The sequence below is a fragment of the Hevea brasiliensis genome, chromosome 18 (assembly GCF_030052815.1).
Source record: "Hevea brasiliensis isolate MT/VB/25A 57/8 chromosome 18, ASM3005281v1, whole genome shotgun sequence".
Classification (NCBI taxonomy): Eukaryota; Viridiplantae; Streptophyta; class Magnoliopsida; order Malpighiales; family Euphorbiaceae; genus Hevea; species Hevea brasiliensis.
Window position 1 is genome coordinate 29843534 of NC_079510.1, and position 15322 is coordinate 29858855.

The window sequence follows — 15322 nt, forward strand, 5'->3', positions numbered from 1 at the left end:
TTCTGAATCAAGGAAAATTATAGAATACTATTAGTATATATAAAAAAATAATATTTTATTTCTCATAAAAATATAAATTCTCTTTGTAATATAAAAAATTAATTTCATATGATTATAAGAGATATTATATATATATTAAATACACTTAATAACTCTTCTTGAATTGAAATTTCATGTTCTCTATGTTCCTTCACCGGTAGTTTGGGACTTGATAATATAGGATATGCAAGGAGCGAATTGATCTAAGCCTGTTCATCATCCGATGAGTTTTTTCCTTTTTTTTTTTCTCATAAAAGAGGACATTTTACATATCTTTAATTAAATCGTTATAATAGTTTTAGCACTACATGATTTTCAAACATGATGAGTTATTTGTTTTTTTTTTAATTAATAAATTTATATCCACTTTTTTGAAAAAAATAATTTTATATTTAGAAATTAAAATGCGTTATGATTACCTTAAATCAAATCAAAATTTGATACCTTAACTTAATCGCTGTCACCACCAAAAAAATTTCTAAAAGAATAAAAGAAATGTGATGAAACACTGAATCAATCATTTGAAAGCAAACATACATAGAAGTTCAAGACATCTAGAATTTCTTGCAAATCCATCGATGGATTTTTAGCCACGTGTTCCTCGTCCTTGAAACATTTTCAACCGTGTACAAAGATATTTTATCCAGTCACATCAACGCGTACTACGTTATTTCGTAATAATATGTATGGGTAAATTTTGGGGGAGGAAAGATAATAGAAGAGGGAATTTTTTTTTATTTTTTTATTTTTTTTTTTTATATTTAGACGTGCAGAAATAAGAAAAAGAAAATAAAAGTTAACATAAAAAATAAAGAGCAGGTAGTATAAATTTATTTTTTAAAATTTTTTTATTATTTTTAATTTAAAAAAAATAATAAAAAAAAATAAAATTTATTTTCCTCTTCTTTTTTATTCCCTCTCTCTTATTTTTCAGAGTTTTTTTCTTCTCTCCTCTTTTGCTATCTAAACATGACGTAAAAGAAAAAAAAAATTAATTTAATATATGCGTCCCTTTAAAAGAAAATCTTTAAAGCCGAGCAATTTTAATGCGAAGTTGTATTTAATTTTTTTTTCGAAAAAAATATTTTTAAATATTATTAAAAAAATTTTAAAAATTATGTAATTATTTTATTTTTTTATAATTAAATGTGTTAATATCAATTTAAATATAATTTTTAATAGTCTCTCTAATTAATATATTTAAAATATTATTTTCTCAATAATAATTTAAGCACTAATTTCAAATAATTTTAAATTTTAAATATAAATCGAAATGGGTAGTTTACTTGCCCAACCAAAACAATGCCTATAAATAGACAAACACATGAACAAAGGCCTACTCGTGTAAAACAGGTACCTATTTACCTAAAGCTTTCCGATTGTTCGTACGTACATTTCCTTCGATCTCTGTTGCCTGAAAAGTGAAAAAATGGAACCGGTAGCACCGTCATCTCTGAAATTTTCTGTGCGGCGTCGCCGGCCGGAATTGATTGTGCCGGCGAAGCCAACGCCTTGTGAAGTGAAGAAACTTTCAGACATAGATGACCAAGAAGGGCTACGGTTTCAATTTTCATTTATAATGTTTTATCGCAGTGAACCTTCCATGAAAGGAAAGGACCCTGCAAATATCATCAGAGAAGCACTAGGTGAAGCACTAGTGTTTTACTACCCATTTGCAGGTAGGATTATTCAAGGTCCTAACAGGAAACTTATGGTGGATTGCAATGGACAAGGGATCTTGTTCATTGAAGCTGATGCTGATATTACAATTGAACAGCTCGGTGACTCAATGCAGCCTCCTTGTCCTTGCATTGAAGACCTTCTTTATGATGTTCCTGGTTCTGCTGGTATTCTTGGATGTCCTTTGTTGTTGATTCAGGTAAAACTCCTTAATTTTTTGGTTTTTTTTTTCTTAAATTGTTTTTGAAGGGTTAAAAAATTCATTTATATTAATTTTTTTTGAAATAAAATTTGGTGAATATAATTTGAGAGATAGCTAGGATTATGGAAAATGTGAACACATCCATTGAAATCAATATTTGACTGTGATGAGCAAGGGAGTGTTTAGTTTAGTTTGATTATTTATTTTTAATTTTTAAATTTAAAATATATTTTTTAATTTATGAGTAAAATAAAAAATAAAAAATTAATTATTTAGTAAAATTACTTAAAAATAATTTTTAAATAATTTAAGTTTTTGTTAAAATGTGCTTAAAAGTAATTTAATTGATTAAAATTACTAAAAGGATATATAATTAATTATTATAGTTTTAAAATGGGGATAATTTTGATATTTTTAAAAAGTATTAGGATAATATAATTTTTTATTTGGTCAAAGAGTAATTTTAAAATATGTAAATAATTCATAAATAAAATATTCTTATTATGACTTTTGACTTATTTTAAGTAGAATTTTTAATTTATAAACTAAATCAAATATTAAATTATTTATAACTTTTTATTTAAAAATAAATTTGATGGACTTATAAGCTAAATCAAATACCTTCTAAATATATGTAAGGGAAAACAAGGTATTTTGTGGTTTTTTTTTAAATAAATGTAACTTTGTATTTTGATAATTTTGGGGATGTGATTTAAATTTTGACATTTTATTATGATTTGTTTGATTAACACTTGTAGGCCAAATCTTTTAATGCTGTTAATTCATGCTGAAGAGATATATATAATAAAATTTTGCAAGATAATGTTTATTACTAAAATTTTTCAATTGTAAATTTAAATTAAATAATACAAATAAAATTAATTTATTAATTAAAAATTAGTTAATTATTGAATCAAAAACTTAAAAAAAAAAAAAAAAAAAAACACTATGAGAATTCAGTTAAAAAAATACTTCCTAACCTAGCTTGCTTGATCTGGTGATTAATTGAAACGTGCTCATCCTTATTAATGGAAACACATTATAAATTTTACATTATACTGTAACTCTTTTACTACTCTCATCATATAGATGAAATCATCGTATTAATGGATTTGGAGAATAATGGCGCTATTTCCAAAAGAAGCAACATTTTAGGAGGCATTTAGCTTAGTTACTTATTTTAATTTTTCACTTGTAAGTTAATTTTTAATTTATAAGTAGTAATTGTTTGATAAAATTATTTAGACAAAAAATTTATTTTGGCTCTTAAAGTTATGTTAAATAATCACATAAGTTTTTAAAATATTTTGAGTTCAATTAAACTTTTCAATTTTTAAAAAAGATAAAAAAGTTTTTTAAATTTTAAAATAAATTAAATAAATCTTTTTAACTTTTTAAAAATACATAGAAAAAGAATGAATTACAATTTGCCTCTAATTAAATCCAATCAATGTTGTGCACGAATATCTTTAAATACACCAAATCCTCATTAATAATCATGTGTATCTTATTTGCAAAATCTGGTGAATATCTACTGCATCCTGAATAAATTAATAAGTTGCTCTTTGCTAAATGGTTAGAGAAACTTATTTATAGAAACTGTAATGAAGATAATGAATCCATAAAAAATTTCTTGAATAATGTGGTAAAGAATAACTTATTAATCTATTTTAAGATGCAGTAAATACATATTGAGATATTGCAAATTAAATACTTAAGATTGTTGATGAGAACTTCATGCATTAAAAGATATTTGTGTACGGCTTTGACTGGATTTATATTATAAGTAAATTATAGTAAAAGGGCTTATTTAATCTATTGTTGAAATTTAAAGGGCCTATTTGATCTTTTTTTTTTTTTAATTTTAAGACTTGTTTATAATTCGAAACACTTTAAGAATTTATATGACTATTGGCCCATACTTTAAAGGGCAAATTTAGCCAACTAATTAAAATTAGCTTTTAAATTGTTTAAGTGTTGGAGTAAAAAGTATTTAAAAATAACTTAATTTGTTAAAATAATAAAAAATATATAATTAAATGTTGTAATTTTCAAAATAGGATAACATTGATATTTTAAAAAATTATTAGGATAAATAGCTTATGACTTATTTTAAATAGCTTTCTTAACTTATAAATCAAATTGCATACTAATTTACTTATAAATTTTTACTTATAAGTATGTTTAATTGATTTAAAAGATAAATAAAAAACTCTCTAAGAAAAATAAATTAAAATATTGAAATTAAACTTCTATCATCATATTAATGGATTTCGAATGCACGTGTTTATTTATTTATTTTAAAATTAAACTCCTATATATATAGAGGTTCTAATTAATTAACAGAAATGAATTATAGCAATTCATTTATCTTTTAAAATACGTGAATTATATTATATAATCTTGAACTCGCTCATTAGTTATTATTATACTATTATTAACATGATTGGCTGTGCATTGTAGGTGACTCGTTTGGCATGTGGAGGATTTGTTTTGGCAATACGTTTAAACCACACCATGAGTGACAGTTTAGGATTAGCAAAATTCTTGATGGCAACTGCAGAAATCGCAAGAGGAGCAAGAACACCGTCCTTATTCCCTGTTTGGCGAAGGGAAATCTTAAATGCACGAGACCCACCCCACGTGACACATGTACATCACGAGTACGAGGAGATTCCAATAAACGACACAAATAAAAACTCCGTAATGACTTTGGACCTACCAAACATGGCCCATCTATCATTCTTCTTCGGTCCCCGTGAAATGAGATCCTTAAGGAGCCATCTTCCTCCACACCTAAGGAAATGCTCAACTTTTGAACTGCTCACGGCGTGTTTGTGGAAATGCCGCACAATTGCACTTGAACTTGATCCTGATGAGATCGTTCGTCTCTTATGTGTGATAAACCTCAGAGGCAAGCAAAACCAACTAAAAGTGCCAAATGGATACTATGGCAATGCTTTTGCCTTCCCTGCGGCGCTTTCAACGGCTGGAGAATTGTGTAAAAATCCATTAGAATATGCAATTGAGTCGATAAGGAAAGCCAAGAACCTAATGAGTGAAGAGTACATAAGGTCAGTAGCAGATTTGATGGTGATTAAAGGGCGACCACATTATACTACAGTTTGGAACTTTCTTGTTGCTGATACTACTTGGGCTGGGCTTGTAGAAGTTGATTTTGGATGGGGAAAGCCACTTTTTGGAGGGCCTATCGGGGCATTGCCCTATAGAAGTTTCTTTAGTCGGTTCAAAAATAGCAACGGCGAGTATGGGATTGTAGTACCTATATTGTTGCCACGGCCAGTCATGAAAAGGTTTCAAGATGAGCTCATGAAAATGATTAGTGAGGAATCCATGGACGATTTCTATAATATCAGGTGCCCAAGAATCCAATCCATGCTTTAAATGTTCTTCTTCGCTGGTTATTGAAGAGACCTTATTCTATTGCTGCCTTTGATCTCCACCGCTACGAGAAATAAGCATTGGACTACCAAGTTATTAAAAATCTAATAATAGCTTACCAATGAGCTTTTAAGCTAGTAGTACTGAACTATTTCTAGAGTTATCGACTCCAACTTTTAATTGGGTTAATTACATGTAAAAGAAAATTTCTGTTGGCTTGAAGTTTGAACTACTATCTCAGGTATTTTATTTAGTTTAGCAGTTGTAGTGGATTGATAATCAGCCATGAACAAATATAAGTGTTGAAATTATTACTTTGTAACTTTTAATGCATCATTAATATTGTTTGGATATTTTATTTAGTTTAATAGTTATAGTGAATATTAATAATGAGTTATTTTTAGGAGAGTATTTGGTACTAGAATAATAATGGATAATTATTACTCTTGTAACTTTTAATTTTATTTGCATATTTAAAAAGGTTCTGCTAATTTTTACTTTATTAATTTTTAAACCTTTTTGAAGAGTTAAATGTTAATTTAGAGGACTATATTAATAATTATTCTTTTTAAATATTAAAACTTACAAAAGTAATATTATTTAATTATTAATTTTTTTATCAAATACATCTAGTTAAGATTTTTAGATATGACAAAATTGAGAAAAGGAAATTGTTGACAGTTAATTTTGAATAATTTGGGGTGGATCCCAGCTTTCGAATTTTGAGTAACATGGAGAATATTTGATTTTAGAGTATGGAAATGGCTCGTAATGACAATTTTGGGTTTCATCAAAAGTGCATCCGTTATATATACAATAGTTGTATTGAATTAATTTTTAGATAGAAAAATTTTAGAATACATTTATTATATGTACACCAATTTTATTATAGCCATTGATATATAAGTTCCATTAAAATCAACAATAAGAAGTTATTTATTATATATGCAAAAGTTGCATTGAATAAATTTTCAAAAGAAAAAATTTTAAAATATAAGCACTGTACATAATTTTATTATGACCATTGATTATAATAATGAATTCAATATTGGTCTCATCATAATTAAAAATCAAAGTTTATCCATTATACATATATACAATAGTTGCATCTATGGATGCTTTCATAGAGCTAACAGCATTGCTCCTTATTGGCTATAACACGACAAGAATTTTATAGTTTATTCATATTCACACGGTAAAAATATACATTTAAGGATTATAATTTAGAAATGAATATAAATATAATCCATTTCTAAGTACAAACGGATTTAAAATGGATTGGAAATAAGATATGATTTTTAAAATTAGAAAAGGATTACAAATGATTTAGAATAGGGCTGTGCACGGCTCTTGGAAATTCGAATCGAACTGAAAAACTGTACTGGGATTGAAAAATAACCGTTAATATAGGAACTGAATCGAAACGAACCGAATTTATTTTATTGTTTTAGTTCGGTTCTGGTTCTTTATTAAGAACCTAACCGAAACCAAACCAAAACAAGACCGAACCGAAGAACCGATTTTATACATAGGCTTTTTAAATATTTTTTAAATATATTTTATAGTTTCAATAATATATATATTAACTTTTTTTTTATTTTTAATCATAAATACATTAAATCACTTTATAGTTATTAATTATATGATGAAATCACCTTTTAGTCATGTAGTATAATTTCTAGTAAAAAATTATATAATTGAAAAATATGTATAAGATAGTAGAATATATTTATTAAGATATAAAATATAAAGTGATTTAATTTGTGAATATGTTATTTCATAGGATTGAATTATGATTCAGTCAAAATACCAGCGATATAATCCGAATAAAATATTTTATGAAATTTATGGTGGTAACAGAGAGTCGAAGAGCACGGATCTAATGTCACACCCTACCCCTCCGTAAGGCATAATATGATCTCGTAGTATACCTAATGAATTACCAACTTTGTCTACTGATAACCCATTAAATACACTATAAGGGATTTTAAAACTTTTCTTACTTTTTTTTTACAGTGGTGAGCACTATTGACAGGAGTTAAAAATTTTTTTAACTGAAGTGAAACCAAATAACACATTTGAAGTATTAATAATTTCTGTAAAAATTTTGGCAGAATGCCATCTGTATTTTGAATAAAACAGTTCTTCAAAAACCTGTAAAAAACACTTCAAATATATATATATCCTCAATCCCAAACTCCAATAAATTTGTTCAACACAATAAATTTCTCAACATTATCAATTAAGTTCAACAATCAATTTTCCAGTGTTTCCAAAAGCTGAGATAAGATAAATATACCACAATATTTTTACAAGCTAAATAATTTACAATTTTATTTTACAACTGCTCAAGACCAAGCACGATATATACATACAGTGCACATACATTACAACAAAAACTATACAATATGGTATACTCAATATACCCGGTGAAATATCAAAATGTAGCACAAGCAGCCTACTCTGCTGCTCTGTCCGTCTGTCTACCTGCGACAGCAATGAAGAAGCTATCGCTGAGTAAAATTTACTCATTGGTGCACAATAACAATTTAAAATGCGGTATGTAAAACTTTTATTGATAATTTACAATCCAAACAATTCACAATTTTTCAAAGCTCATATAACACAAATTTAATCAAACAATTTAATAATACAGTGTTGCCAATCAATAATACAATTTGATCAAATAACTAACACAATTTTGCCAATCAATAACATAATTTGATCAAATAACTGAGTAACACAGTTTTGCCAATCAATAACACAATTTGATCAAATAACTGAATAACACAGTGTTGCCAATCAATAACACAATTTGATCAAATAACTGAATAACACAGTTTTGCCAATCAATAATACAATTTAGGCCATGACACAAATTTTTCCGAACATGCCGTGTGTACATCATGACAAGACACACTCACCCCAATAATCGAAATCAATGAGGGAGGAAGCTAGCTAGATAATGAGTACTCATCCACACTCACCTCAGACTGGCAAGTCAAAGAGGGAGGAATATAATCGCACTCACCCCATAAATGGAGGAGGAATATAGTAATATTGTCATGCCAAGTGTAAATCAAAACAATTCCAAATCACAATATTTAGATATTTCATACAAACCACAAATCATATTTTATCTCAAAATTTCCATTTGCAAAGTAGGCAAGATAATAATTTCCAAATAAAATTTCCAAGTTAAAACAATAAAAAATTATTCATAACTCAATTCTCCAAATAAATATTCTAGTAAAAGAATTGAATATAAAAAGTATTGTGCACAAACCTCTGATAAATGCCTCTTGGCCCTGATTCAGTGTTCTTTATGCTTCTCAATATCTTTTTCAATTGAAACACACAATTTAAAGTGTTTCAGTACTCAATGAATTCGTTTTTAGCAATAAAATCCAATATTTAAATTTTCTTGGTACTATTTCCTTCAATTCATTTCATTAGTCAACCTATAATATTGGCCCTTGATGCACTCTAAGTGAGTCAATTCTAATGTTACCAATATGTTATATTTTATAGCCCTTTAGTGTTGGTATATGTTACCAATTTCATTTCCAAGTGTATTGCATTTTATTGCAATTTACCGGGTTTCGGTGTACTATTTTGACCTAGCCGGACTACCTAGTTCCCTCGGTTTTCAGGTTTCGGTCCAAACTATAAACTTGTAGGTCTATGTCTTATTGCACGTGGGGCAAAATTTCAGGTCATTCTAAGTTTTATAGACCAAGATATGGTCAATTTACCAATGCTGGACAGAATACACTAAAATGGTAGGCTTAGGTCATTTTTAGGTCACTTTTGGTTCGGCCAGTTTTAGTACCTGAAATTGTGAAAGCTATTTGGCTTGGTTATGGCCATTTCTGGGCTTTGGTGTCTTCATAAGAATTGTAGATCTATGTCTAAACTATTCATGGTAAAAATTTCAGGTCATTTAAACCTATTTTGAGTAAGTTATGGTCAAAACACTAACTGTTGTCCAAATGGTCAATTTTCAAGCTTTCAATTCACTAATCCGGATTTGGTCATTTTTCAAGTCACCTTCTAGGTAGAATTTAGGTAACATTTCTACATGAAAGTTGGCCTATTAGGTGTCTAGTTTCACCCTCCATTGGCCTCATACTAATTGGGTACACAGTTTTGTACTTATGACCTAATTTAGGTGCTGCCAACACACATAACCTGCATTTGACGATTACACTTCCAATTTTGACAATCCTCCTCCTCTCAATACTTCAACATTTAATCATGGCACTTCTATATATATTGTACACAATTCCAGCAAGCATTTTGGGCAGAACACTCAAGTGTTCAATGCACATAATACACCATTCAAGTTCAACATTCACTTCCACCAAAATTCAACATACCTCAATATCAATATTACACATACACTTCCATATACTCATACCTCAATATCAATTACACATGCTGCCTACAATTTAACATTATGACATCTCATCAATAAATTACATATACTCACATACAATTTCATGATATTACAAGCTGCCAAACATTACAGTTTACCAAAGCATCAAAGTCCATTTTCAAACCCTTAATTCAAGCATTAACATGCACATACTTGAACATTAACCTACTTCAACTTCCATTTGAGTTAATCCACCTTAAATCCCATCAAATACATATAAGAAAAAGTCACTAACCATGCATTTTCATGGCTGCCAAAACTAAGGTTCACCAATACTCATCATTTCCTCAATTTTTTTTGGCAATTCAACTTACCCAAAGCTCAACACAAGGATTAATGAAGGAAAATGGAAAGATTAAGCACTAACCTCAACTTGAGCTTGACAAATCCTTGAAATTTCCTCTCCTTTTTGCTACCTATAGGTTGCCCATGGTGTAAGGATCATTTTTCATGAAGGAAGCTTGAAGAAATAATGGCTTGGTCATGGTGAATTTGGGAGGATTTCATTTCGGCCATGGATGAAAGCTTGAAGAAAATGAGATGGTTTAGTGGAGCAATCTGTCCCAATTACTTATATAGGTGGCTCAAGATGAGAGTGAGTGAAGCACTTAGGAATAATTTAATGGTTATTTATTTAAAGTTTCTAATTTTTGCAATTTGGCCACCACACTTTCACTATTTACATAACGTATCTCATTTTAATTTTTCATGATATTTTCAAAGTGTAAAATCATTTATTTTGAATGGACATTTAGGTCAAAAGGCAGCTCGAGATGTCAAATGACCACAATGCCCCTATTCGGGTTGCATTCCCGATTTTTCGATAATACCGAGTTTTGTCGTTTCCTCGATTTCTCGTTTTTCTTTGTACTAATTAATTAATTTTTCTTTGATATTTCTAATGAAATTTATACTTTAATAAATGTTTATTTAAGTCTTAAAAATATTTTCCAGGGTTCACCGCGGTCCAAGGCTAGTCAACGGTCCACGCCGCAACTTCCCAGTGCGGTTACCCATCGCTATGGTTTTCGGCTCATTTAACTTAGTTTTATTTCATTGCTATTAATTTTTCTTTGTTTTTCTTGTATTTTCCTTTCTTGTATTTTATTATTTTATGTCTCCTCACTAACATTTAAATGTAGTTCTGGGCATCCTAGTTGTCCAGACAGACATTGGTCACCGGAACAGTAGAACGCACTACCTAACATAGGGGTGTTACATCTAATCAGTATTTCGGAGTAAACATTAATCATTAAATTCACTAAGTTTAAAGTTACATTAGCTATTTTATTTTTAATTTTAAAATGTTTAATTGTAATGTACAAAAATTTTATAAACAAAATATACTATATTAAAATTAAATTTATTTTTAATACTGATTATTGTGAATCAAAATCTAAACTAGTTAAAATTATATATTATCCAACAAAGTTTTAATTTTAGAGAGTTATATGAAAGTATAATAAATAATTATTTTAAAAGCCAAAACCTAAAACTACATAGTTTTGATACATTATTAGCCCTGGCCCATATAATATACCATTAACCTATAAGCAATAGCTGCCTCCATCGTTTTCTTATCTTCCTCTCTCTATTCTCCACTTCAAGAACTTCATTTTTTTTTCTTCATCACAAACACAAGCTCATTTTCACTATCTTGAAGGGGAGCTTATAAGTTTAGATAGAGGAAGAAGAACTCAAGATGAGAGGAAGAGGAAATCTTATAGGGTTTTGGCTAGTATGGGCTTGCTCTTCATTTGCCTTTTCATCCCCTCTTTTCCTCCAAATTAATTACTCATACTAGCAAATCTATGGTTTTAGATTAAAGATTTGGTTTAAAGGATCAAGTGGGAAGAGAAGTTCAAGGTATTGGTCAAGGGTAGCAAGGTGAGAACGTTATTCCCTTCTTGTTACTTTCCCTTTATTACTGTTTTTCCATTTTGATAGAGTTTAGTGATCAATAAATTTCAAAGAATAGAGGCATAATTTTGAAACAATGGATTGATAAAAGTATTATATTTGAGATTGAAAATTTTATATGAATCCTTACACTAGAATCGAGTAAATGTGTTTCCACATTCCATTGGCGTGATTGCTAAATCGTGGATATTAAATAGTACTGATTTTTTAAATCAAGCTATATGTGGTGAGAGTTTGTGTGAGGGGAACCAAGTAAGAAATATGTGAAATTAAAAAAAAAAGAATAAAAAGAATCGAACGATGCATGTGTTGGGTTATTTAGTGTAGGTGTGTTATTTTGGTCAAAAAGTATGACTAATATCTATATATATATATATATATATATATACATATATATATCTTTTTGGAATACAATTATAGAAAGTTGTCCTGGATATTGGCATACAATTCAAGTTTAGAATCCATTAATTAACATGGTTTAGTACTTTTATTAATATGCATAGGATTTGGGCAGTGTGTATTAAAGAATTTGCAATTAATTTTAAAAATTATATTTTTATATGTGTATTAAAAAATCTGCAATTCCACTTTTCAAATTTTTTGAAGAAAGTGAAGGGATACAATTTGGAAAAATTGAAAAAGGCTGTAAGTTCATTCTTGGATTGAGAAAGTGTGAGTGCAGATTTATGTCACGCACCTATGCCTGCTCCATCATTAAGTGTTGGTCCAACTCCAAGTATTAACAAGTCCCTATCCAATGATTCTCAATGTGCATTTTCTGCATTAAGCAAGCCACAAATTATTCCACCAAATATGCCACAACCTGATGCTAATGAAATTGATGAAGGTAACATGACACAATCTACTGCACATCCTATATTGAAATCTAAGAGTGGGGTTTGGGTTCACTTTGAGAAATTGATTAATTTTAAGGGTAGTGAGATTGGTAGTGCTTAATGTGTATGGTGTAAAAAAGATCTAAATTATAAGAGTGAAAGTGGCACTTCAAGTATGTGGAAGCATTTGAGGGAATTTTGTAAAAAGTTCCCATATAAAAAAGATTTAAATAAAGATGAATATCAAAAAACCTTATATTTTCATAAAAGTTCTAGAAGTGAGGATGTTAAGTTGACTTGTTGGCAATTTGATTAAGATGTTTGTAGGGAGGCTTCTGTTAAGATGATAATCAAAGATGAACTTCCCTTTAGATTTGTTGAGAATGAATGGTTTATAGAGTTCTTACAAGTTGCTGTGCCATAATTTTAAATTCCATCTAGATATATAATAGCAAGAGATTGCTATCAGTTGTTTATTTCTGAGAAGAAGTTGTTTACACTCAATGCATCTCAGTGTCAAAAGGTTTCTCTAACCATAGACACATGGACTAGTGTTCAAAAGTTGTTTTATTTATGTTTGATTGCTCATTTTATTGATTTTGAATGGAAAATGCAAAAATGCTTCTTAAATTTCACTATTATTAAGAGTCACAAAGGGCTGAATATTGGGAATGTCATTGATTTTTGAAAGGAAGAGTGGGGTTTGTCTAAGGTTATGGGCATCATTATCGATAATGCATCTTTTAATGACTCTGCTGTTTCACAATTGAAAAAAAAGCTACTTAGGAAAAATGCATTTATATTTGGTGGGGACGCATTTCATAGGAGGTGTTATGCTCATATCATACAATTAGTTGTAAGGGATGGACTTGATGCTATGCAAGGTTCTATTAAAAGGATTAGGGATGTAGTGAAACATATAAGGAGCAGTCCACAACACTTTGAAATGTTTAAGAAGTATTGTCAATTGGCAGGACTCAAGTCTAAATCCTCTTCACAATTAGATTGTCCAACTAGGTGGAATTCGCCATATTTAATGTTAGAATCTGCATTGACATATCAAAAAGCCTTTGATATGTTAGAAGATGCAGACAATCAATTTCAAGCTAAATTTAGGGATGAATTAGCTGGTGAATTTGATTGGCATAATGCTATGATTCTTTGCAAATTCCTTAAGAAATTGTACAATGTCACTTATAAGTTGTCTGGGTGTTTGTATTCCACATCTAGCATTTACTTTCCTGAGATCATGAAAATTTTAAAGGAATTGCACAGTTTTGAAAACAATAAAGATGATAGAATAGTTGAAATGGGCAAGCAAATGAGGGCAAAATTTGACAAATATTGGGGTTCATTAAATAAGAAGAATGTGATGCTATTTATAGCAGTTGCCTTATACCCTAGATATAAGTTGAATTATATTAAAGCCAAATACGTTATTTATTATTCTAAAAGTGAGGCCCAACTCTTGGTTGATAGAGTGGTAAATGCTTTAAAAGAAACATTGAATGAATATATGAGAGATGATAATCCAGCATGTATGGGTGATAGTGCTTATAGTCAGAATGTTTTGAAAAATGCAATAATGCAATGATGGAAGAAGATGAAGAGATTGATGATTGCTTTGTTCAAATGGAGGAACCAAAGTTGGCTTCCCAATCCGAGTTGGATAGGTATTTGAAAGAACTTCCTGAGAAGTTCACTAAGGATTTTGACCTATTATTGTCTTGGAAGGTGAATTCAGTGAGGTATCTAATTTTATCTAAATTAGCCAATGATATTTTGGCTATTCAGTGTTCAACTGTGGCTTCTGAATCTGTATTTAGCACTGGAGGGAGGACTTTGGATCAATTAGGAGTTTTTTACTTCCAACTACTACAGAGGTCTTAATTTGCTGCCAAGATTGGTTGAGAAATTAAAGCAAATCTATCCAACTTGAATAATCCATTGAAGAGCTTGAAAGTTGGGAGTTGGGTATAACTACTGCAACAAATACATTGTATGATCTTAATTATTCAATGTTTGCAATTTTTCTTTTGGCTTATTTTCTTTTTCATATAATGAATTTCAAAGATTACTCAAGATCTTAAAGTTATGGAGATGATCATTCCAAGAACTAGAGTGGATTGCTAGACATTGTGAGTTGTGAATTAACTTTAGTTTTTTTTTTTACCTTTAATTAATTGAAAGTATTTATCTATTAATATATTTATTGTGTAAAAATGAAGGTGCCATCATATTGGAGGAAGGCTTGAATCTTGGAAGTTGATTGGAATTTTTTTCTTTTTATGAAAAATATGGCAATGAAGCATTTAAAAGCTAATTGTTGTTGTTGTTGATATGTTTTTTTTTTCTTTTTTTTTTCTCTTTCCAAAATGTGAGAGTAAAGCTTTACTTTATATTATTCTTGTTGATTTGGTGTTATTTTATAAATTGGATAGAAATATTATGACTTATTATGGATATTTGGTGTTATCTTTTATTTTTATTTGAGAATTATTAGTTTGATTTTAGTATTACTCTCGAATAAATCATTATGTTTATGCTTATTGATATTTTATTTTGATTCAGTATTGTTATTTTAATATTATAATTATTATTTTTTATTGATATTTTGATATTAAAAATATATAATTGTTTTTATTCTTTTAAAAAGAATACAATAGTGCCACAATTTTGAATGTAAGAACCGAGAACCAAACCGAATCAAAATCAAAACCGAAACTGAATATAGAATCAAAATTTGAACCAAACTGGAATCGAAGCACTTAGAACCGAACTGGAATCGGAACCGAAATTTGGTTT

At 29.0% G+C, this 15322-nt stretch overlaps 1 protein-coding gene and 1 long non-coding RNA gene across 2 annotated transcripts; both read left to right on the plus strand.

Moving 5' to 3' along the window:
• Positions 1-1367: 1367 nt before the first annotated feature.
• On the plus strand, positions 1368-5676 carry LOC110670032 (methanol O-anthraniloyltransferase). The gene is made up of 2 exons (XM_021831960.2): positions 1368-1918; positions 4385-5676. The coding sequence occupies exons 1-2, from the start codon at positions 1469-1471 to the stop codon at positions 5324-5326; spliced, it is 1392 nt and encodes a 463-aa protein (XP_021687652.2). The 5' UTR covers positions 1368-1468; the 3' UTR covers positions 5327-5676.
• Positions 5677-11325: 5649 nt separating this feature from the next.
• Positions 11326-14980, plus strand: LOC131176059 (uncharacterized). Its single transcript, XR_009146209.1, has 2 exons — positions 11326-11648; positions 14312-14980. It is a non-coding gene; the product is annotated as an uncharacterized LOC131176059 (long non-coding RNA).
• The last annotated feature ends 342 nt before the right edge of the window (positions 14981-15322 follow it).